Consider the following 26,092-nt stretch of genomic DNA (forward strand, 5'->3'; position numbering starts at 1 on the left):
AAGAAACTGTGGTACATTTATACAAGGGAGTATTACTTGGCTATAAAGAAGAATGAAATCTTACCATTTGCAATGATATGGATGGACCTAGAGAACATTATGCTAAATGAAATGTCAGTCAGAGAATGACAAATATCACATGATTTCACTTATATGTGGAATGAATGAACTGAATGAGCTAAGTAAACAGAAATAGTCTCAGAGATATAGAGGAAAAACTGATGGTTGCTAGATGGGAGGGGGGTGGGGATGAGGGAGAAAGGGAAGAAATTAGACGGCATAAATTGGTAACTACAATATTGCCCCGGGGATATGACAGACAGTTTGGGGAATATAATCAATAATGTAAAGATTCTGTAGGGCGTCAGATGGGCACATGACTTATTAGGGAGACCTCTTCACAGACTGTGTAGATGCTTGACCACTACACTGTACACCTGAAGCTGAAGCTGAATAATATTGTATGTCAACTATAATTTTATATACATATGGTCACAGGATATGGAGTACAGCACAGGGAATAGAGTCAATGGAATTGTAATAGATACATACCATGCCAGAGGAGCAATAGATTGGGGGAGAGGGGTTAGCACTTTGTGAGAGGTGAGATGTCTAACTATTACATTGTTTTGTACACCGGAAACTAGTAATAAAAAAAAACTTTCCTAATTTAACATTAACATTGTAGTTTTATAATAAAATTAGTTATAGAATTATTAATTAATTCTTCATTAGTTATAGAATCTAATCTGTAATTCCCATTTTCTACATCTATACATACTCGAAAGAAATCTACTTTGATCTTGTGGAAAATATGCTCTGTCTACTAAGACACAAATTTGATTCAAATTTCCTTTCTCCTCCCCTTTAAAAATATACTAAAAATAACTGTAATAACATCTTACTCATCCTGAACTCAACACTTAGCAACCTCACTTATTCAGAATATAGCTGACAACCAAAAATTGCACAAAGACTGAATTCTTAGTCCTTTTAATCAAACTACCTTTACAGGGTTAACAAGCTTGATTATGTGGTTTTGGGTTTTTTTTTAATGGAATAAGGTGAAAACCAGGAGCAAAGCTATTACAGGAAAGCATACTAATAGCTACATAAATTGATAGCAAGAGAGCAAGCAGAAAAATTATTTTAATACATAAGTACTGAAAAAACAGCAGTCTTGGTTTATTTAAAGTAAAGCAAAAATTCCTGTTTTTATAGAGAAATTACTATATCAGTAAAAGCCAAATAAAAGGCAATATAAATAACTGAGTCATCAAGAAAATTAAATTTTATTTGGTATATTTCATTTTTATGAAGGTGAGAACGTATTTTATACATTTCAGAAATATAAATTAGTTAGAATAGAAAAATGTCTGACTGAAAGGGAAAATCCTCACCTCTTCAGAAAACTCAACTATCCATAAAGACTTACTATAATTGATATTTATATCTAACAACATATCAAATGAGGCTGGTTTCATATTTAACCATAGCTGCCCCTAAAGCTGTCTGTTAAGGAACTGTCTTGGAGAAAGGGGAGGATCAGAGAATTTAATATTTAATCAACCTGGATGGATCAAGCTTAGAAAAGAGGATAGCTGTTTAAAAAACAAAAAAAAACTAAACTGATTATGTAAAACATTTACACTAAATTATTAGTATTAAATCTCATTTAATCATGCCTTTCAGGAAAACTTCTAAACACTAGTGAAAATAAAATGATAATTTTTGTTAAAGTATATTATTAAATAAAAAAAGACTTTCTACCATTTCAACTTATTTTCAAACAAACAGCTTGATTGTTAATTTCAAAAAAAAAAAAAGAATTGCTTCCATCAACTGATGAATGGACAAATAAAATAAGGTCTATCCACACGATGGAATATTATGCAACCATAAAAAGGGATGAGGTACTTACTGACACATGCTGCAACATGGATGAACCTTGAAAACAATATGCTAAGTGAAAGAAGTCAGTCACAACAGTCTGTATATTGTATGATTCCATTTATATGAAACGTGCAGGTAGGCAAATCTATAGAGACAGAAAGTAGATTTGTGGTTGTCAGGGACTGGGAGGTTTAGGGAGAAATGGGGAGTAACTGCTAATGAATATAGTGTTCCTTTTTAGGGTGATAAAATTGTTCTAAAATTGATGGTGGTAATGGTGGCACATATCCGTGAATACACTAAAAATCACTGAATTGCATACTTTAAATAAGTGAACTATATGGTATGTGAATTATATCTCAAAAAAGCTGCTATTAAAATAATAAAAGCTTAAAATCATCCACTCTAAGAACTTGGTTTATATTCCTTGTTCAGGAAAGTTCCAGACTCCATAAGCAATGCTGTTGAAAGGAACAGAAACCTTAGTGCAAACTGGAACACCTCCAGAGAAGTATATGGAATTGGAAATTTAATAGCTACTAAATAAAGTAACATCATGACTAGAGTTATAAAAGCAAACAATTCCATCTGAACTTCAAATGGCAGAGGGACAAAGTTGATATCTTAGAATCGCCAGTTCTGAAAGTGTTCATAATCACAATTTCTTTCAGGAGCCAGAAAGAATACAGAGTTAATTATTACAGCTGAGAAACTCACTACGAAATCTATGTTAGAATGAGAAAAATCCTTTGAAATTGTTCTGTTTGCATGGTAGTTCTAAGTTTTTAACCTTCTGCAATGATTTACACACTGAGTCAGTCACTTTAGTCCGCAGAAAACATATGACTCTAACAGGCTGTGAATAACAGTTTCTCCAAGGGAAGCTACAGTTTCACAAATTGGGTCTTTGTTGAGGTAAAATTTTCTCTCAGGTCGGATGACATATGTACCCAATGACAACACTGTCTTTCAAAACAGAGTTTTTTTCCTTTTCTACTTTGTTTCACCAGCCATGCAAATCACAGCAAATGTTATATTACTTTCCATGAGCTGCTTTGCTGTTCGTAAAAAAGGATAAGAAAACCATTCAAATCTTTTATAAATCCTTTATAATGAAATCCAAGGGTTTCAGTTTATCATTGGTGACCTCTAATTTATAATTACAAGGTCTAAAGTAGACACTTCCCAGATGCACCAAGTTTTGGACTTCTAGAGTCATACTAAATATACAGTAAATATATAGGACCCCGGCACACTAAACATATAGTCAGCAGATCCAAGAATTCAGGAGCGAGTCTTTTATTCATGGAATAATCAGTAAGAACATTATTAATCCAATATTTGCTGTTCTACTAGTGAAAAACTTGCCAACGCAGTGAAATGCATTTTATTGGCAACTAACCTTTCAATGTCTCTCCAAAATAATGTTCTAACAGGAACTGAAGCACATTTAAAATAAAATTAATCACTGCATTTTCTCCACACAATTTCAAAAGTTTTTCAAACTTTCAAAATTAAATGGGATTCCCCTAAAGATACCTTTGTGTTATACAACAAATGTAAGCCAAAACAAAGTGAAATTATACTTTAACTCTTTCTTAGTTATTTATATTTAAAGGAAGTAAAAATCCTTTGGGAAGTTAAGAATCTCACCCACGTCCTGCAATTTAGCGGTTCTGTAAATCTGAGTTTCCATATACTAAATTTAACAAAATGAGGGTTCATAGTTTAAGCAAATGGACAAAGAAGAAACCACTTCTTCATATTAGGAACACGTATTATTTCCAAATCATATGAGAAACTCAGCTATTCTTAGAGAATTGTGGGGAATTTAAAGCACATTCAGTTCAAACTTTATGTTTAACAAATATGAGGAAACTGAGAACCAGAGAGATTAAATTATTTTCCCAAAAGTATTTAACTAGTTAGTGGAGAAAACGCCTTAAGATGAAAAGCTAATCTACTGAACAAATTCATTTTTACAAATACTAAGATAATTCCATGAAAGGTCTTCCTTTCAGAAACATCCCCCAACCACCGCACACACCCCTCTCCCAGGTTTTGGACAGCTCATTCACAAAACAAAAATTAATACTGATAACCATAAGAATAATTTTCTCATGAAGAAAAGAACTCCTTTATGAAGTTACAGAATGCAGTGTAATCTACACTTTGAATATTAGCCACTTAATAAGATAAAACTAACTGAATCAATGTGCAATAGACTTTTTTACTTAAAAATGTCAAAGCCTTAACAGTATATTGCATTTTAATATACATAAACAAGATAGTAAATCACACGCATGTGGGTTTTCTTCCTCTCTACAAACTAAATGGTAAAAAACTTAATTTAACATTTCCCAAACAATTCAAACACAAATATAAATGATTCAAAAGCTGTTTTCAGCAGATTTTTCTTTGCAAGGGATAAACAAAGAACAGAATTTAACAGCATTACATAAAAATCCTGGAAATTATGCACAAAGACTATCTAGGAGCTTTGCCCAAAAAAAGGGTATGCTCGTTTTTCATGTGCATAAATGACAATCAATAAGAATTATAAGGAGCTACAGTATTACTAATGGTAAATACACTACTTGAAATCTCCATTTTAAAAAAGCTTAAAAATGATTGCCTAAACTAAGCCATTCAACAGGTATTTGCTGGGCCCTAAACAAACACGGGTGTTTAATCATCTGCGTTCCTGACAGCCCCCTAGAGCCGTGAGGCTATCCCTCCACTCTCCTGCACCCACCGGCCTACTTCACTTTCCCAGGCACTATGCATTTGCAACTCTCTCTGTCTCCTTCCCCTTTCAAGACCGGATGTGTAGCCTCTATTCAATAAACCACTCAACTATTCCTAGAAAACCAGTTTTCTACCTTCCAGTTCGTTCTGTGTGAATAGTTATAATATTCATTCATTCATTCATTCATTCATGCCACAAATATTATTGAGCATCTACTCACTATGTATGCTAGGCTACGTTCCTGGCACTAGGAATATAGCCATAAATAAAACATGCAAAAATTCCTGCTCTCAAGACCCATTTTAGTAGAGTGGAGACAGATCATAAACAAAAATAAATTAAGTCAAATGCACACTATGCAAGATAGGAAGGAGAGTGGCTGGGTAGTCATTCCAGGAAGAGCTATTCAAAGTAAGGTTCCTAAGAAGGGAATTCCTGGAGTTGGGCCTTCTGGAACCTTCCACAGCTGTCCTAGGGGATAGGGCTTGCTGGGTTAGGGTCACTCTTAGTCTGCAAACAGATAATCCACATTTTGGTTTAGGATTTCTTCCATTTTATTGTTCTTTATCCCTAGTTACCAACATTCACTGGCACTTGCCCCTCAACAGGCGTTGGTGAGAAGATTTTGTAATAGAAAATGCTGCATTGCTCTATAACTGTCAATTGTAAGAAAGCAAATTAAACCTTCCAAAGAGCTTAAGAAGCACGAACTGTTTCTTCTGTGGCGCTATTTCATCATATAAACGAGCACAGACTATTAATTTTCTTTTCAAAAAAAGGAAAGGGGAAACTTTAGCTCAGTCTCTCCAAATAAATATACCAAACAGAATTAATGATATTTTAATACCTATAATTTCTCTATTCCTTAAAAACATTACTAAATGAGTAAGAAAGTTATCAAAGACTATTGGGCTGTATGAAAAGGACTCAGGGGCCAACCTGAAGGGGATTGGCCCACCGGCCCACGACGGGACAATATGAGCATCAAAAGACATATATATCTGTAACGGAATGAAATACATCAAAAAAGCTAAAACCCAAGAGTTTGTATATTAAGTCTTGAAAAGTCACTGGTTACCTTCAGAAGATATTAAGAAACCAACTTAGCCTGAAAACTGATATACAAAGGGAAAGAACCAAACAAATAAAATATAAACTCCTAAACATACACAGTTCCCACGATCCTAAGATTTCACAATGGTTGAGATTATAATGTGCATGAAAACACTCTGAACTGGGAAGAGCTAAACAAAGGTATAGCTGTTGTTTCTGCTATTGCTGCTGATAGAAAATTGTCCTCACTTTTGATAATACTAGCTCATGAATCTAATCACGACAGTGACCTATGTGCCAAGTACTTTTCTAAGTACTTAACATTATTTTCTCCTTTAATCCTTACAATAATTCTATGCAGTGGGAAATAGTGTTTTCTAATACAGGCCTTCGCATTTAAATACAGTAGTCTCCCCTTATCCTCCGGAACTATGTTCCAAGACCCCTAGTGGATACCTAAAACCTCAGATTGTACCAAACCTTATATACAGTTGACCCTGGACAACAGGGGTTTGAACTGCGCGGGTCCACTTATACGATGATTTTTTCCAACTGATCTTTGAAGTTCAAACCCGTGCTGTTCAAAGGTCATCTCCATGGTTGGGAATCCGTGCAAGCTGATGGCCAACTGTAGTTAACAGATTTTCAACTGCGAGGGAGGTCAGTATCCCTAACCCCCAAGTTGTTCAAAGATCGACTACATATAATAAGTCCTCACTTAACATCATGGATAGATTCTGTGACGTTAGGCAAAATGACATGTTGAAACCAATTTCACCACAGACTAATTGATATAAACGAGTTAAGTTCCTACAGCATCTCATCAATATTAGAATGAAAAGATACTGAACAAAATGACAGTATTCAAAAACCTGCCGTACTAGTTTTTTCTTATACATCTTAAACCTATGATCAAGATTAATTTATAAATTAAAGAATTTATAAATATTAAGAGAATAATAACTAATAATAACAATTATAACAATATACTGCAATAAAAGTTAGGTGAATAGTTTGGGGGCCATTATTAAGTAAAATGAGGGTTATTTGAACACAAGCACTGATACCATGACAGTCGATCTGGGTAGTTACACAGCGTGAATACGCTGAACAAAGGGACGGTTCACATCCAGGGTAGGATGGAGCGGGATGGTGTGAGAATTCATCACGCTACTCAGAACAGCGCACAAGTTATTAGGTTGGTACAAAAGTAATTGCGGTTTTTGCAATTATTTTTAACCTTTTAAACCTCAATTACTTTTGCACCAAACTACTAAAACTTATTAATTGTTGGCAAGGATGTGGAGAATAGGGAACACTTGTGCACGTTGATGGGAATGTAAACTGGTTACAGCCATTATGGGAAAGAATATAGAGGTTCCTAAAACACACACACACCCTTATGAATTATTTCAGGAATTTTCCATTTAATATTTTTGGACCATAGTTGACAATAGGTAACTGAAACCGTGGAAAGTGAAACCACGGATAATAGGGGACTACTGTACTGGCTCTACCACTTAGCAGCTCTTTCTAGCTGTGTGAGCGTCCCATTATTTAATCTCTCTGTGCTTCAGTTCCCTTATATATAAAATAGAGATGATAAATGTCCTCACCTCCCAGCCCTATTTGTAATACGATAAGTAGGTCTAGTGCATATTTGTTTAGGTAATTATTTGATTTACGTCTACTTCCCCTTCTAGGCTCCAACAGGGCAGAGGGCTCTATCTCCAGAACCTAGTGTAGGCCTAGCAAATAGTAGGAACTCATTTGATATTTACTGAATAAGTGAGTTTACAGTAGAATACAATAGAGCTGAGTAACTGCTCTAGTTCAAAACTCAGCCTATATCTCCAGAATTGCAAAGTGAAGATTTCCCCATAATTCCTCAACTATCAAGGGCCACATCGTGTTAAGTAACTCTAAGCTCTGAGGACTAGAAGCAGCGCAAGAACAATACTGCCTGAACTCCCTGGGGTTTTCAGTAAAGAAGCTGCCAAACTTGGCAGCTACAGTTTAACCAGGGCAAGCTATCAGTGTTTTGTATTTTGGACACTTGCCCTTTTTAATTCGAGAAACTGACACAATCACAGTCCCTGGTGTGTTCTGGGTTTCAGTACCAAATTATACAAGATGTGCACCAAATAGAGTGTAGGAAAAAAGAAAACACCCTTGAGTGCAGTACAAAATGTGACTCATCAGAGAGAAGAGTTGGTTATTATTTATTGAACAGCTGTTGTGATCGAGTCACTATGCTAATAAGTGCTTATCTTGAATCATCTTCTCATTTGACTCTCTCAATAACCCTCTGACAGAGGTTCTGTCATTCTGATAAATTGGGAGAGTCCCTACATAGTTTGCCCAAGGCTCCACAGTTCAGAAATTGCAGAACTCAAAATTGAATCCAAACATACTGGAAAACAAAATCCATGCGCTCACCACTAAGCTATACTCCCAAAGGGTGAGCCCTGTAAAAATAAATTAAAAAGACAAAGTTGATCGTCTTCATCATGAACCCTTAACACCAGCAACAACCATTTGGCAGAATCACAAGGGTTTTGAGAAAAAGTACATGTCTGAACTTGCTACTTCATAAACTGAACTTGCTAAAGTCACTTGCTGCTTCCACAATAAATGTAACATGTCTGTCACTGTTCCACATGAGTTGTTTAATGCAAAGGTGTGTTTGGGTAGTAGGTACAAAACTCTCAGTCTTCCTATCTTACTTACTTACAGCTTAGGGAAGCAGTTCTCAAAGTGTGGTACCCAGACCCGTAGGGCAAAGAACAAAATGAGTCTGTCACTTCAAGGAAAACAACTGATAGTATTTGTTGCCAATGATAAAATTCAAACTGCTAAGTGAAAACTAGAATTCTGGAAAACTTTTATCTGCTACTGTGAAGCTGACATCTTCCCAGCACTTCATCCTCCATCATGACAACGCTCCGTCACACATCATTACTGGTACGACAATTACTCCTAAATAAAAACATTACGGTGTCCTCATCACCCCAATTCACCGAATCTGGCACCATGTGACTTCTGGCTCTTCCCCAAAGTTAAAATGACCATGAAAGGTAAATGTTTTGAATCGATTTAGGACATTGAGGCAGCCATGACAGCGCAACTAAAGACACTCACGAAAGAGGACTTCCAGAACTGCTTCAGAAAGTGGCAAGAATGATGGGCTAAGAGTTCAAAGCGAGGGGGAGTATTTTGAGGAGGATTAATGGCAATGTGTCTTTTACCGTAATAATTTTTTAAATTTAAACATTCACTATTTTTTATCACACCTCGTAGTGCCACACTTCTCACCAAATTGTGTTTATGAAAAGTTTTTTTTAAATGTAGTTACTGTTATAAAATATGTTATTTATATTAACATGCACTGGGTGTTTATATCAATTAGTAAACAGGTTTACGACTTTGAAATGAATTAAGAAAAGATTTTAGAAACTTCTCAGTCTGTTTCAGTTTCTAATAAGGTAAATGTCAATAGATAACTTACATAAACACAAGCTCTTTAGCTTCCACAATAATTTTTAGGAGCGTAAAGGGGTCCTGAGACCAAAACGCTGGAGAACCACTGGCTGGCGGAGTCACTGGCCTGAGGCTCAGGAGTCAGTTACAGCTGTTCCTGGACATGCTAGTCCCAGAATTCCACCCTCTTCTCAAATCTGTTTTTGTCCTCGCTCCCACTCTCCGCTCTGGCTCCTGCCACCACCACCACCAGCCTTTGGGGAGCTTGACCTTCCAGCCTATTCTAAGGGAATGAGCCTCTCTTACCTCGGCAGAGCATGCTAGGCATTTACTCCAAATACAATGCCAGCAAATGCTGGGGAAACACAGCAAAACCTGACTTACAAGAGCAAGCAAGTTTTACAGAGTACAGTTTCCTTCACCAAAGGTGACCCAACTTTAGCCACAGGTTGGCTTGGCTGCTGCAGTTTACAAGGAACATGAACAAGATTGAGGAATGTCACGGCCGTCTCGTTTTCCTATGGAAGGCGACCCCTGCCCTTGGCCCATTCCTCTGTCTCTGGTAGCCCCCGCCAGCCTGTGATGTGCTCAGTCCCTTCACCTCCATCCTGCATTAATGTCTTAGCCTGGCTGGTCTAGACCGCAAATAGCAGTTCCCTTCTTGTTTCAAAAACTCTCACCTCTTTATAAAATTCCCTCCCAAGATGCTAGCCAGTTCCTGTTGGGAAAAAGGTCTTTAGGTGTCTCACATGCAACGTACAAATGATGCCAAGAGCCCCAGGGATAAGGAGCCACTCAGGTCCTTGTCCAGGTTGTCTGGTGGTCAGCAGTTTCCTACCACCACCAGGAGAGCAGCCCTGCAGAAATCTAATGATTAATGACCATACTCTTACAATATCGAAATCCCAGCAGAAATACCAATACTGAAATCACCAATCTACAATAAAAGGAAAATTCAGGCACATATACACATAATAGCTTTTTTTTCCCAAGATTATCATACTATAGCAAAGTACACAGGCAACACTGACCATGAGACAGAAACACAATTATTATTTGCACCAGGCTGAAAACTGAAATTTCGTTGCTTACTCTATTTGCTTCTTTTTATTTTTTCCCTTTCTCGGTGACTCTACCTAAAAAGACTACCCTCCTTCCTTCTTCATTCTACCGGCGGTTCAGAAAACTTTCTCTTTAACGTCCCTTGCCAAAGGCTAATCCTACTCAAAGGCTGATCCTCAGAATTAACAGCTGTGTGCTCCTTGCTGGAAGCCATATAGTAATTTGGTCTGAAGGAGCCTGAATAAATTGTCATCAGGGGCTGCCTAAGCAGACTCCACAGCTGTTTGTCATCTCCAATCCCAGCTGTCATGCCAGATTTTCTGCTTCATCTTGTCTCTGCCATTTGCTACCCAAGAAGCTATGTTTCCACGTGCCCAAGAGAGCCCGCTCAAGAACACAGGTGAGCATGAAAGTTCTCTTCAACATGACTTAAGAGGGGGACCGAGCTGTCAACTACAGGCTAGAGCTACAGTGGCAAGGGTCACATGCTTAGGTGGGGATAAGCTATCCAAGCCATCAGGCGAAGCAAGCGATGCACTTGAACAAGCAAACTGCACCCAAAACTGGTACTTGGCCAGGGCTCCTAGCTGGCAGGAAACTAGGGAGCCCAGACTCTCAGACTGGGACAGCTGTGGGCCAAGGCTAAAGCACAGAGTCCTCGTCAGTTTGGGGAGTGGCTCCAGACGGGGGCTAGACAGGAACTCGTCTAAGTGCCACCTATTAGCACATGGTGAAAGTCTCGGTCTGAGGTGGCCAGTGGGTGACGATCTGTCCCAATGCACATCTGAGGATCTTTCCCCCAGTTGCTCCATGAGCTTAAAAGCTTGGCTTTGGGGGGAAAATCTTGTTTTATTTCTGGATCTCTCAATGCGTTAGCTACCGGGGATTCCCTTCTACAAAGACATGATTGTGGGGATGAATCTGGAGTAACTAAGCACTTTGTCTTATCTTCCCTAATATTTAAGGGGGGAAATAAGATGTCTGCAGGTATTCTCTGACAGTTTCACCTTCTGTCTGTGTGACTCTCTATCCATGATAGGAAAAACCTACAGTTCTAGACAATGTGTCTCACCTTTTTGCTTGTGGCCCAAGACACAACAGAACAGCCAGTACCCTTTTGGTCCCAGTGAAAGGAACCTCCTTCCCATCACTCAAATCAGACTATTTCTCTTTATATTTAATAATAACTGCCCCTCCCTTTTTGGATCATTTCCAAAATCCTAGTCCTATACTGAAAATTCGTTTAACCTTCTGTCTCAGTGATTCGCCATCCTATCTAAAATTTCACACACACACATTCCATATACTCCTTCCTGCTTTATGTTTTCTCTTTAGAACTTAACACAAAACAAACTTTATATTTTACTTATTTGTTACTGTCTGACTGCTATATCGGAACAGAAACACCATAAAGGCAGGAATTTTTGTCTGTTTTGTTCACTTGCTATTTCCTGAGCACCTAGAACTGTGCCCAGCACTAAATAATTTGTTAGTGAATAAATGAACAAGCCAGGGGTTCCTGGTCTATGTCATATTCTGCAACTCAATCCTGCATTCTCCATCCATACCACAGAAACGTCACCCATTCTTGACTCCAAATTGTCCCCAGGTCCATTCCAGAGACTTGAAATGCCATCCGCATTCAAATCATCAAGGCCTTCACCTCCCCCAGTCATCTGTTTAAATCTGGTTCTAAGTCCTATCAAGTTGACCTTACGACTGTTATATTTGTCCCATCATCTCCATCGCCACTGTTGTTACCTCGGTTCAGGCTGCCATCAATCCTGCCTGGGATCTTTCTGAAACAGCTCACGAATCTCCAGTCTCATACCCTTCCAACCCATCGTTCCTAGAACTGAAAGAGTAAGCTTTCTAAAACTGTAAATCAGATCATCTAAGCCTCCTGCATAAAGCCTATCAGTGGCTCCCCATTTCCTACAGGAATGAATCCAAACTCCTTCCTGTGTGACCCACAGCCTTCTTTGTCCTAGTCGCCCAACCCACCAAGAAACACAGCTCTAAGCCCTTGCCCAAGCTATTCCCATTGCACCGAATGTTCTTCCATCTACCTGGAGAACCACTGCTCGATCTCAAAATCACCTTAAGTACAGGCACCTCTCGAAAGCATTCCTGACTCTACATACTCTACTCCATTCAGACCTGTGAGCTCTCCGAGATCAGGAACTGTCATGACACCATCTGTGCATCGTCAGTTCCAGGCACGTTGTAAGAGCACAAGAAAGATTTTCAAAGAGGGAGTGAATGTGCAGAAATAATGAAAGTCCACCCTTCCACAAAGCCTGTTCAGATCAATTACACAGGAAGAGCCTCCTTTCACACTACCAGGCTAGTTCTGGAATCCCCCAGTTTACTCTAGCACAATTCATTTCCACAGAGTCCTCTGCTGGGTATTTTTTACCCCGTTATCAGAAAAGGGAATGAGACGTAAAGGCTAATGCCCAACACTATATAGAGAAAATATCTGCCACAAACAAAGGCTAAAAGAAATCTTACCCCCATATATAACCTTAACCCCATATATGAAAAGGGTCTTCTACAAACTATGTGATCATCTCAATTTAGCAGATTTGTGCAAATGTCTAGAGAAGTGAACTGTGCAATTTCAAAAAGGGTGAAGAAGCTGTGTACATATCCTCTATTAGTGGAGTCCTGTCCACAGAGGTTTTCAAAATGAGCTGAATAAAGCAAAAATCATAGTCTCAGGTAAACAGTTAAAAAAGGGAATACCATATTTTAAACAATCACCATTTCAGCTAAGCCTTCTATCTTTCCCTACCTCCCATCCAGTACTAAACCTTTTCCTTACAAAATTTACAAAATTTACAAAATGTACAAAGTTTAAAAAAAAATGAGTTTACCAAATTTACACTATTTGAGGTGAAAAAAAATCAACAAACCCACTCTAGCATTTCTGTCAGTATCTTTAGACCTTTGATCTATAAATTCAAAATAAAATTACCTATAAATTAACAAAAATGGATATTGCCAAAAGGTCAAAGACTTGGCGATTTCCAGACATACTTAATAATTACATGTTTTTATTTCTGAAATTCAAGTAACATCCTGTTCAAAGTCCTACTTACAGAATTGCTATCGTTGTCATACTTAATTTAACACCGTGCAGCACAGCTCCATTCTCTGGAATCTGTCCCTCTATCCCTGAGGACAGAGCCAGCAACACTCGGATCCTAAAGATGCCAAAATGTCTAGCAGAAATTACACCCACATTCCACTCCACTGGCACCTTCAGAGTCGAGAGCAGGGACCACCCTCCTACAGAGAACGACATTTGTCATGACTGAATCTCAAAGTGTAGTTTCTGACCTCATCAATGTGGCATTTAGAGCTCTCTAGATAGAGGGAATTACCAGGTGAAAATATTTTTCTACTATATCCATAAATTCTTCGATCACTAGCAAAATTAACATAACAAAGAAAAATCAGGAGAAGGATAAAGCACCCTCACCAGATAACGAATAAGTAACTGACATGGAGCACTCCATCACAAGCAGAAAACGGAAATACCAACTGAGCATACAGGATTATGTTAAAGCTGACAACCTATTCAGGCCCTTGAATTCAATCACTTAGCCCTTGAATTCAATCACTTACCGTCGCTGGTTTACACTAGTACTTCTCCCATGTCTGATTTAAGCTGTTACTTCTCCTTCTGAGGATTACCTTTCCAGAGGCTTTTCACTGTGTAATTATGCAATGTGTGGGCACTACAAATATAGCTTTACAAATTTAGGCTTTTAAAAATCAATGCAATTTTCTCTATATACTTCCAAAATAGATGTTCCCTCCATCTGGAAGATTTTAGTAAAACATAAGAACTGTTTTTAAAAAGTGATAGTTATTTAGAATCCTTACTTTTGGTCCCACTTACTTAAACATCACTTCCCAGATCTCAAATATTTTTGTCCTATATGAAAAATAAGAAAAATAAAATAAAAGAAGAAGCGCAGTGAAAACATTAAGAATAGAAGAAGGAGCTTAAGATTGAGACAAGGGACCAGATACAAATCAGAGGAACTGGGGGTGGGGAGTCGAAACACTGCTCTGGGTGCATTGCTCATTTTCAAATCACCTGGTGGCTTAAGACATTCAACATTCTAAAATAATCTGGTCTATATGGTAAGTCAAGTATCATGATAAGAAAGCATCATTAAATAAAGTTGAACGCTGAAAATGCAAACTTTTTTTAAGAGACCCAGGCAAAGGCAGTGTACACTTAGCGGTATACAATTCCATCTAATCCTCAAGAGTCCTACAAGGCTGAGCCAACTTCCTTCTCCCAGCAAAGGGAGGTCTAGACAGGAGAAAGGTTTTATTCTTCACATTGTTGGGAAAAGGCATAAAGAAACATTTTGATGGGACTTAAGGGCAACCAAACGAAATGCAAAGGCAATTTCTTAAAGTGCCTCAAAGTTCTGACTGCTGGGCTCCGGTCCCCTGACATTCATCAGACTGCCCCCAGAATTTCAGAAATATTAACAGCCGACTGGTAGGAGATGCATTTTCAAAGTTCTCCTTTCTAAAGGTCTCATCTAGGTCAACTGCCGCGGTGTGAACAGATCTGTAATATCTGACTCATTGGAGCAAAAGTCCCACTGGCCCTGAGATGCCCCCACGGTAAGGTGTCCGGAGACAACAACTGATCTGCCTCCAGATACTGATGCTAGAAAGAGACTGTTTGGTTTTTTCAACACAAACAGGACTGGGGAGGGAAATGACAAGGCAAAGAAATGCACGTACCTTTCAACTGGTCAACAACAACGCTCGGGCCGAGGCGTTCAGTAACTCTCCCATCTTCCATTTCGTACCGATCATCTAGATATTTTGCAGTGGCCTCAGAAATATGAACTTTGCCAGCCACTCCCAGCTGCTCCATGAGATTGGCCAGGTTCACATCATTGGACCACACATCAAATTTAAACCGCCTCATGCCCAAGATGCCACACAAGACAGTCCCTGTGTGAACCCCAACACGCATGTTCACCATCTCTTTCTTCTCCTGGCAGAAGTGCTCAATGGCTCTTATCATGCCCAAGCCCATTTCAATGCAGCAATAGGCATGGTCGGCCCGGGGCTCAGGGCACCCTGCCACACAGTAGTAGCAGTCTCCCAGGGTGCTGATTTTCTCACACTTGGTCTCTTCACACAACCGGTCAAAGCGACCGAACAGATCATTGAGGAGACCCACCAGGGCATGAGCGGACTTGTTGGCACTCATCTTGGTGAAGCCCACAATGTCTGCAAATAAAATACTGACCTCTTCAATCTGCTGCATCTTAAACGGGCGGAATGCTATAGGGGCTTTCTGTATGGAAGACTTTTTCTTCCTGTTTTTGGGGCTGGAGGTAGCATGCCTTTTCACAGAATTCTCACTCTCCTCATCCCCCTGTTTCATCAAGTCATCAGCTATGATTCTTGGCATCACAGAATGAATCATCCTCTCTTTCAGGGCTTTTTCCACTTCCAGATCCTTTCCATGCATAATTGACTGTCCCACCTTGAGGAAGGTGCTCCTGGATCTCACCTGGGACATGATGAATAGGTGGATCCCAATGGCATGAATGCAGATGTGGAGCAGGGCTCGGCTCAGCAGCTCCCAGTGCGGGGGCCCTGCTCCAGGTGAGGGGAAGCAGTTCTCATCCCGGAAATGATAACCAAAGGTCTCAAAAAGAACAGAATAGGCCACTCCCAAAAACAAGCTCAAGTACAAAGGTAAGTGCATGACGGTGTAGAGCAAAAAGAGCACTTCGATGCACATGGAAAAGCTCCCCACTTGGGATAAGCAAGTGTCTGTAGGCTTGGCTGCCGGAGTATGATTGGAGCTGTCAACACGTCCTGAGACAGGCGTCAGAACCTGAAACTGGGCAGCCAGGGTCAGGGCGAACACCAGAAGGGTGAGAACCAGCGAGGTCCACACGTAATGTCGGGCATACAGCTTGGTGAAGGTAAACAGGAAAAAACCCACACACACCACGAGGAAGCACAGAGCAGGGGCTGCCATGACAATCAGTTTGGATCTCATGTGGACCCCAAAATAGATGCTCCAGAGCAGGCATGCGAAGCCAATGTAGAAGAGGGCGTACCGGAAGCGGCGCTGGGTCTGCGGGAAGCAGCGCTCCAGGCAAGCCTCCTCCAGGTTCACCGAGTCGAACTTGGGGTCCCACCACCGGCTGGAGGCCCTCTCGAACAGCTGGGGCAACTTCTTCTGCCTGCGCAGGCGACCTCCGGCGCCTACTCTCCGGGGGACAGCCCCTGAGTCCCCCGAGCTGCTACAGCTAGAAGAGATGCTGTACTTGCAGTGTTTGGGGTGGCTATTGGACGACAGCTGCTTGGGGTTGATTTTGACCCTCACGCTGTTGCTGTCTCCGCTGGAGTCACAACTCACCTCGGTGCTGTGGTGCTGCAGCAGTTGCTGGTGGGGCGGGGAAGCCATGTTGCCGCGCGCTCGGAGCCTTCCCCAGCAGGGGTCACCGGTACCTGTCAGTGAGACAAGCAGAGTTAAGCTGGTGTTTCTTCTCACCCAGGTACACGCACCTGAAGGCCCTGAGCTCTATCCCCTTCCTAAGTGGCGGCCCCTGCGGTCCGCTTGCAAAGGCACTATATGCTCACAAAACCGCGGTAATGTCTAAGCAGCTCTTCCACCGTCCCCCCTCGAGGCCGACCCCAGACACCAGGGAGCGGCCAGAACGCCCAGGGTCCGCGAGGCGGCGGCCACCCGAGCCCTCGGCGCCGGCACAGCCCGCGGCGCGTACCCTCGTGCACACTCGCCTGCAGCGCCCGCCGCGGCGGCGGAGGGGAGTCCGGCCCCGAACACTCTCACGCCGCCCGCGGCTCTGGTAAACGCGGCTTTCCCGGCGGCGGCGGCGGCGACGGCGGCGGGCCCCTCATGCTGCGCAGAGCGCGGCGCCTCCACTGCGTCAGGCCGCCGGCCGGACCCCTCAGTCCCGCCCCGCGCTCAGCGGCCCCGCGGGAGGCGGGCAGCGAGTTTGCGGAGCCCGCGGCGCTGCGGCCACCCCCGTCGGCGCGGCCCTTCTAGCGGGGCCTGCTCCCAGCCCCGCCCGCCCTCTCCCGGCTGCTGGGGCCGACCCAACGGGCGGGGATGCCTCGGGCCCCGGAGCCGCCAAGCGTAGGGCGCTGGCCCCTCAGCCGGCGGCCCGTGCGCGGCGCTGCCGCAGAGCCCGCTCCCGCGACGCCGGCCCGGGACGCCCGCCCACGCCCGGGGGCAGCCTCCCGAGCTAGAGATGCCGCCGCGGCTGCGGCCACCGCCGAGCCCCTTGGTACCGCTGCCTCATGTCGGAGGAGCAGCCACAGCCACCGCCGCCACTATCTCCAACCCCCTCCCCCTCCCGCTGTCACTGACAGACTCGCGCCCGCGCCGCCCCTCGCCCCGCTGCAGCGCGCACGCGCGGCCCGCGCACGCCGCCGCCGCTGCCAGCCCCGGGCACGCGCACGGTGCGCGCGCAGGGCTGCGGGGCGGGGGCAGGCGCGCTCTGCAGCTCCGCCCTCCGCCCAAGGCAGCGCCGCTCCCCGCCGCCCGCTGGGCACGCTGCGGGGAGGAGGGGGCTGGCCCGGCCAGTTAGGGCAGGCTGGGAGCTCGCGTCTCCGCGGGGTTCGATCCCCACACCCAATAGAGGAAAACTAAAGGGGCCTGCTAGTTAAGGAGCAGCTGGCGTACGTACGTTGAAGAAATGAAAATGTTTACTCTCCACCTCAGCACACCTTTTTTATAAATAGAAGTTTGCAACGATTGTATTTGCCTACAGGGAGACGCCCCTTTCTCTATAAACAGTGAGCACGTGCCCCTGGGGGTACACGCTCCTTCCTGAGCGTGCTCCTCCGGCTGCCACCACAGTCTGAGCCCCAGCCTCTGGTGGCCAGGTGGGCAGGCCTCCAGGCGACCGTGGTTGCCCCTAGAAAGCTGGTGCCACTGAGAACCAGATTCTCCCGCCCCAGATTGAGTTTCCCTTCTCCCATCCTTGGGTCATCTCCCTCTCCTCAAGAACAACTGTTTTTCCTTTTCCACAAATGAAATTTTCAAAGCAATCTGCTACCCAAGCGACAGTCCTACAGGGGCCTCCATAAGCACTGTGTAAATAAATACAGCCTTATACTTCACAGTGTGCCGATCTTCTCCCCATACTTAACAGTAGTACCTCCTGCCAGGCACAGGGGTCTCCTCCTTCCTTCCCTCACCTCCCAGGGCCAGCCCCTCACCTGTGCCAGGCTTCAGTGTTGAATTGGAAAATGAAATAAAATGTGGTCTGTCCACATAACGGAATATTATTCGGCCATAAAAAGGAATGAAATACTGATTCATGCTACAACATGGATATACCTTGAAATATTATGCTAAATGAAAGAAACCCAAAAGAACCACAAAAGGTAACATATTGTATGATTCCATTTCTATGTTCAGAATAGTTAAATCCGTAGAGATGGAAAGCAGATTAGTGATTGCTGGGGAATGGGAATAGGGAGTGACTGCTAATGGGTAAGGGGCTTCTTTTGTGGGTGATGGAAATGTTCTAGAACTAGATGGAGGTTGTGGTTGTACAACACTGTGAATGCACTCAATGCCATTGGATTGTATACCATTGCTGTGGTATTTCTCCCAAAAGTGCATAACCTCAATTTAATCATGAGAAAACATCAGAGTAATCCAAATTGAGAAATATTTCTTCCAAGTAATTGACCAGTTCCCATCAAGAATGTCAAGGTCATGAAAAACAAAGACTGAGGAACAGTTACATTGGAAAAAGCTAAGGGATACAACAACTAAATGGAACGCAGGATTCTGATTTGGAACCTGGAACAGAAAAGGACATTAAGGGAAATTATAATAAGGTCTGCAGCTTAGTTAATAGCATAACATTGTGCATATGTTAATTCCCTGGTTTTGATCATTATGTGCTATGTTAACTTTAGGGGAAGCTTGGGTGTAAATTATAGGGGAACTCTCTAATATTTTTGCAACTTTAAGTCTAAAATTGTTTCAAAATACAAGCAAAAAAAAGTTAAAAATAAACCTTCCCTGAGTATCAACTATGTGCCAGTCACTCCTGTATTCCATTCTTAGATACGAAGAAACTGAGGTTCAGAAGAGTACACTGCAGTGAGATAATAATAATAGACTTACACTGATTAAACAGTCATAAATGCCAGGAAACACCACATGCTCTCACTTGTGATCTACTTGGTCCTTACCACAACCCTCTGAGTAGAGATTATTGTCCCTGTTTTAGAGATATGAAACCAAGGGTTGAAGAGTGACGTGCCCAAAGTCACACAAAGGCTAGGGATAGAGTTCAGATTCAAAACCAGATGGGACTCCTGCTGCCATGATGCTCTGAACAGCCTTGGCACCACTCTCTGTCAGCTTCACGATGGCCCTTCACATACTCCACTGTCTCCTACATCGTTGTCAACTGACCCAGGTACACAGGAAGCCCTTGGAGATAGCGCTCACCGTTTACATTTCCCCCAGTTAATGCAACCCTGCGCTCCCCACTTCCTGGTTTCCCTCAATAATCTGAAAGAGCCTGTCTGCACTTTTCCTCCCTTCCCCAAATCAGTTGAGTCCACACGCCGTTTGTGGTGACTTGGCTTTTGTAAATCAATTAGTCATCAGATTTAGACGTGAGTAATGACATACCCACCCCCACCCCCCAACCCTGCTCCTTTTCTGTTGTACGTCTTCGGCAAGCAGTTGGGCTGCATTCCCGGCTGTTGAAACCTATAAACTGCCAGAGCCTCCTTGATCTCCAGGTTAAAGTGAGTCATTCCATAAACCCTTGGGATTGGGGACGATGTGCCTGGCACTGTGCATTAGGCCATGGGTGCACAATCATACAGCATCTCTGTCTTTAAGGGGCGTATAGTAGCTGGGAAAGATGCTGTGGGAAGGGGATGGGGTAGGAAAAATAGAATCAATTAGGCTGGGTAACAGCCCTACAAAGGAAGTTAAATATGTTCTCATAATGCCAAGACCTGGAGAGGAGTCATGGGAGGGTCCTGTGGCCCTTCTCCTAGACCCCCAGGAAGCATAATGGTACCTAATACCCAGCAGATACAGGATAAATTAACAGCTTTCTCCAATTATCCAACCCAGGTTGCTGCCAGATCTGCAGGGTTCTCTCCATCTGTGATATGTGTTGAACTTCCATCCAGATGCAGCACGAGTCAGAAGGTGTTCATACCCTGTTTCCCTGAAAATAAGACCTATCCGGACAATCAGCTCTAATGCGTCTTTTGGAGCAAAAATTAACATAAAATCTGGTCTTATATTATAGTAAAATAAGACGGGGTCTTATATTAATTTTTGCTCCAAAAGATGCATTGGAGCTGATTGTCTGGCTCAGTCTTATTTTCGGGGAAACACGGTACAAACTCTGCCAAGAGCTCTCAGAAAGCCTCACCGGTCTTATCATCTCATCCTCGCCTCCCTCACATGCAGGTTCACCCAATCAGTGAAGGCCTCAGCTCTGAGTTATACAAAGTCACACAGGGTGACTGACCACCATTACTGGCTTTAAGATAAGTAACTTGTAAACCATCTCCCCCGTCTCGTTCGTTAAGTGACACAAAAGGCACATTCAAGTGGACTAGGGTATAAATGCATCAGGACACAGATAATCACCGTGTAAATCATAATACAAACATCTTGGGTTTATGAAATACTTTACGGTTTGCAAGTACAGTTTGTACCTGTACTCTTTCCTTTGATTCTCACAACAGTGCTGAGAGGTGGGTCCTGGAGGTCACAGAACCATTTTTATGCCGGAAGTGCCCTAGAATCCCAGGCTTCCCAGCTACCGTAGCTATTCTCTCTGCTCTCCTCCTCCGTGTCTGGCATTTCCCATTTATTATTTCATTCAATCCTTGACTACCCTTTGAGGAAACCAAGGTTTAGCTAACAAATACTAGAGGAAGGCTTTGAATTTGAGTCCCTGAATGCTACCTTGTAACTAGCTGTATTTAATTTACTCCTGTTCCATCCAGCCCCTCCCGCTCATTTGTACTGGGTCCCGGGTACATACAGGGTGCTGTGCAGCCAGACCACAGGCTGGCCAGGGTCAGGCTTCCAGGCCAGGGTAGGGCTGGTCTTGTTTCCCAGGCCCCACACCCATGATTAAGGATGTGTTAGTTTCCTGCTGCTGCTGTAATAAACTACCACAACTCTGTTGGCTTAAGACAACAGAATATATTGTCTCCCAGTTCTGGAGGCCAGAAGTCCAAGATCAAGGTGTTGCAGGGCTGTGCTCTCTCTGGAGGCTCTAGGGGAGGATCCTTCCTTATCACTTCCAGCTTCTGGGGGCTCTGACAGTCCTTGGCTCAGAAGCTGCATGGCTCCAATGTCTGCCACCTTTAATCTCCCTCCACTTCACTTTTATAAGGACAGTTGTCAGTGGATTTAGGGCCCACCCAAGCAATCCAGGATGATGTCATCTGGAAATCCTTGTTAATGACACCTACAAAGACCCCTTTTCCAAATAAGGTCACATATACAGATACTAGGGGTCAGGAGTTGGACATATCTTTTGGGGGAGACACTATTCAACCCACTACAGGAAAAAAGCAGGTTTAGGCCTAGTGTCAGCCTGTTTTTCCGTGGGGAAAGGGGTACAGAGGTAACTGCTCCTGCAGGCAGGTAGGTGGTGGGGCCAAGACCAGGCAGCTGTCATCCAGGAATCAGGAAACGGGGCCGGCCTGCTGGTTCCCAGGGCAGTGCGTGAGCACAGCACCAGGCTGGGCAGGGTAGAATAAGCGGTTCCTGAGGTTCAGGGAGGTAGGGAAAGAATGCTAATCCTAAAGGGCCAGGGCAGTGTTGCCAGGACAGCCTAAAATCACATACCTGGGCTGCTCCAAGTATCCCAAGAAGGCAGAAGTCGTGTTCATTGCCTCTGCTGCAGCCAGACAGCCAGGCCAGGTGCCCTGCTGGGCACTAACCTCATTTGCCTTCATAGCCCAGATTCCTTATCAGCTGAGCCTATGGTCACAGTGCTGTTTGCAGGTGTGGCCCTACTTGCAGGTGTGGCCCTACCAGGACCCAGCCAGGAACGGTAGCCATGCAGGAGTGCCCTGGCTACCAAGATGGGCTACATGGTGGGGAGCTGACTGATCTCCTTGATATCCTTCCTCACTGGCTCAAGGTGGAGGTCAGAGACACCGGGCCACATACAATTCTTTTTGAAGTAATTTTTTTTTAATTGGGGAATATTGGGGAACAGTGTGTTTCTCCAGGGCCCATCGGCTCTAAGTCGTCCTTCAATCCAGTTGTGGAGGGCGTAGCTCAGCTCCAAGTCCAGTTGCCGTTTTCAATCTTTAGTTCCAGGGGGCACAGCCCACCATCCCATGCGGGAATTGAAACGGCATCCTTATTTTTGAGAGCTCATGCTCTAACCAACTGAGCCATCCGGCCGCCCCTCCTGGAAGCTCAACAGCAGCTCAATCTAGTTGTGGAGGGCACAGCCCACTGGTCCATGTGGGAATCAAACCAGCAACCCTGTCGCTCAGAGCTCGCGCTCTAACCAACTGAGCCACCCAGCCGCCCCATGCAATTCTTGACTTCATTTATATTCAACAAACCCTCTACCTGGCTCCCAATAAGCAGAAAGGGGTATAAGACATGAGCAGAGAAGGGAAAATGCCCCGGAGACCTGCAAGTCCCAGTAGGACCCAGGGAAGGGTGACAGGATCTGTTCCAGATTCTGGAAGGGGAAGCAAGATTGTGTAAGGCTAAATCAGTGGGCTGTGCAGTGGAACCGCCTGCCTTCAAACCCCAGCTCCGTAACTCGCTGTGCAACCTTAGGCTAGTTACTTAACCTCTCTCAAGCTAAACTCTCTTGTCTACAAACAGAATCAAAACAGAACCTATTTCATGTGGCTGTTATGAGGATTAAATCAAACAAGCCAAAGAAAGCACTTGGCACAATACCTGGCCTGTAGTAAATACTCAGCTAATGCCTCCCATTATAAGCCATCAACATTGAAGGTGAACGTTGACGACAGGTGTGAATGTTCATTTTATGTGTTAACTTGGCCAAGCTATGGTGCCCAGCTATTTGGTCAAACATCAGTCTGGATGTTGTTGTAAAGGTATTTTCAGATGTGATTAACATTTAAAACAGTTGACTTTGAGAAAAACAGTTCACCCTCCATAACATGGTGGGCCTTATCCAGTCAAAGGGAGAAACCTGAGGCTCCACAAGGAGGAAAGAATTTCCAGCCTGCCAGCTTCCCCTATGGATTTCAGGCTTTCCAGTCTATAAATATATATCCTATCGGTTCTGTTTCTTGGGAGAACCCTGACTAACACACCAATATTGAGTCTTCCAATCCACGTTCATGGCTGGGGAGAGGGGCCAATGTGAGGGGAGGGGGCAGCACCTGGTCCTGGCCAGAAAAGCAAGTCACAGTCAATGATGCGCCCACTCTGTGCTGAGTGCTTCACCTGTGATGAGAGGTGGGCACACGTCACCATTTCACAAGGAGAAGACCGAGGCTCAGATAGCTGTAGTGACCTGTTCAATATCACCAACGAGGAACGGAGCTGCCTGCATTAGAACCCGGATCTGACTCACAAACCCATGACTTTTCCCATTAGTCCAAACGAGCGCTGTCAGGGGAAGAGAGGAATCAGCACATCAGGGAAAAGGATGGAAGGCTGTGGAGGAGGCGTGGGGGCAGAGAAAGGGCACAGGCTGAAGGGTCAGAGAAAGCCGCAGAACCCCAACCCACGTAGGAAGGGAAAGGGTGAGCCCAGCACTATCTAGAGGGTTAACTGCATTTGGTTGAAAAATATCATTTGGACTCAACATCAGCTCTTCCCTGGGTTTCAGCCCGCCACTTGCCCTGCAGATTTCAGACTTGTCAGCCCCCATGCTTGTGCATGCCAATTCCTTAAAATAAATCTCTCTAGATAGATAGATAGATAGATAGATAGATAGATAGATAGATAGATAGATAGATAGATAGATAGATAGATATAGACAGACAGACATCTGATAGATGGATCGATCAATCGAGGTCCGCCTATCTATCTATCTATCTATCTATCTATCTATCTATCATCAATCTATCTACCTACTATATACGCATTCTATTGGTTCTGTTTCTCTGGAGAACTCTAACAGACTGGGCATTAGGGCCGTGGTCAGGACCCACAAGGACAAATGTCCTAGACAGAGACCTGAGGGCCTGGGCTGGGCTGGGGAGGCTGAGCAGGCCAGCTGGGCTGCAGTGCAGAGGGAAATATGAGGCAATGAAGCAGGTCAGGCAAGTTGGGGCCACGTGGAGAGGAGGCTCAGAAGGCTTTGGAAGACTCGTGAGGCAGAGTGTAGGTGCCTGGAGCTGCCCTTACAGAAGAGGCACAGCACAGAGCCACAGGTAGACTCCTCCTATTGTATCTGCTTCCGAAGGTGGAACCAGGCCAGTTGCACAAATGTGCTTGGGATGAAGAAGAAATCTACCTCTTGTCTGGGACCAATGATGTCATGCACAAATGCAGACACATCCCTGCCTGACAGCATCATGGCTCAAAATCACGAGGCAGAAACATGTGAGAAGGTGGGGAGGGCGTGTAGAAGGAGCCGGGTCTGCTGAGGTTCTTATGTGGAATCTGGGCGCGGCTGCCCTACACAGGGATCTGGAATGTGTGGTGCTGAAAAGTGGATTCCTGGTGCATTTTTGAGACTCAGGTGATTCTGAAGGTAGGGGCCGTCAGGAAAAAACAGCATTCTGTAGACAGAGGCTCTGAAAGGTGGGCAGCGGGAGCTGGTTCCACCCAGGAGCCCTGCTCACAGCCTGGTGCCAAATGGATGTCATCCCCACCAGAAGCTCTAAAAGCTGACCTAGGTTAGTAAAGCCTTCACTTGCCAGTTCACGTGAGAAAATGGCCAGGGCTTGCTTCCTGGTAACAAGGGAGAGTCACTGAGTTCCAGGGACTTCTCTCTTTTTTATTAAAAATAAATCAGCTTCCTGCTGATTGCTATAAAATTGTGTGTCTGTACCCATTCTTTCTTCCAATGATATAAACACCAAGATAGAACAAGGATGGAGCAGAAGTCATTAGTCTAGACACTCTAGAACGTCAGGGCCAGTGTTCCATTTCTAGTAACATTGAAGCCTAGATGTATTGAAAAATCCTTCTGCTCCAAAACACCTAAAAAGAAAAAAAAAATTATTCTGGTAAAACATATAACAAAATTTACCATTTTAACCAGTTTAAGTGTATAGTTCAGTGGCATTAAGTACACTCATATTGTTGTACTGTTGCCAACTATCACCACCAGATAGCTCCAGGACTTTTTCATCTTCCCAAGCTGAAACTCTTTGCCTATTAAACAATAATTTTCAGTTTCTTCCTTGCCCCGAGTCCTTGGATAATCTCTAATGTACTTTCTGTCTCTGTTTATCCTTTTGTGTCTGGTATGTTGTACTAAGCATGTCTTCAAGGTATATCAATGTTGCATTTGTCAGAATTTCATTCCTTTTTAAGGCTGAATAATATGCCATAGTATACAGATAAACCACATTCTTCATCAATGGACATTTGGGTTGTTTCAACTTTTTGGCTATTGTGAATAAGGCTCTTATGAATATCGGTGTATAAGTATTTGCTTAAGTCCCTGCTTTTTCTTGACTTAGTTTTGATGATATTTTTCTAGAAATTTATTTTTTTCTGAGTGTGAAAATTATTGATATAAGATTTCTCAAAGCTTCTTATTATCTTTGTAATCTCTGCTGCATTTATGATATGTCTGCTTTTTAAATCTTCATATTATTTGTGTCTTCTTTTTTCCAGATTATCTTGTCAGA

The 26,092-nt window shown here is 43.4% G+C and overlaps 1 protein-coding gene across 3 annotated transcripts in view; it reads right to left on the reverse strand.

Moving 5' to 3' along the window:
- Window positions 1–22,166, reverse strand: part of ADCY9 (adenylate cyclase 9) — a 125,984-nt gene extending 103,818 nt beyond the window's left edge. Inside the window, exons 1-2 of one of the 3 annotated variants that reach the window (XM_033101188.1) lie at window positions 22,128–22,166; window positions 15,017–16,753 (exon numbers count right to left, since the gene is read on the reverse strand). In XM_033101188.1, the coding sequence (XP_032957079.1) occupies window positions 15,017–16,709 (1,693 nt within the window). In that variant the 5' untranslated portion in view covers window positions 16,710–16,753; window positions 22,128–22,166. Of the gene's footprint in view, window positions 1–15,016; window positions 16,754–17,028; window positions 17,598–22,127 lie in introns of those variants that run through there. The other 2 variants (XM_033101185.1, XM_033101187.1) reach the window with 2 other exon arrangements.
- Between the last annotated feature and the right edge of the window lie 3,926 nt (window positions 22,167–26,092).

The sequence above is a fragment of the Rhinolophus ferrumequinum genome (genome assembly GCF_004115265.2).
Source record: "Rhinolophus ferrumequinum isolate MPI-CBG mRhiFer1 chromosome 15 unlocalized genomic scaffold, mRhiFer1_v1.p scaffold_54_arrow_ctg1_1, whole genome shotgun sequence".
Classification (NCBI taxonomy): Eukaryota; Metazoa; Chordata; class Mammalia; order Chiroptera; family Rhinolophidae; genus Rhinolophus; species Rhinolophus ferrumequinum.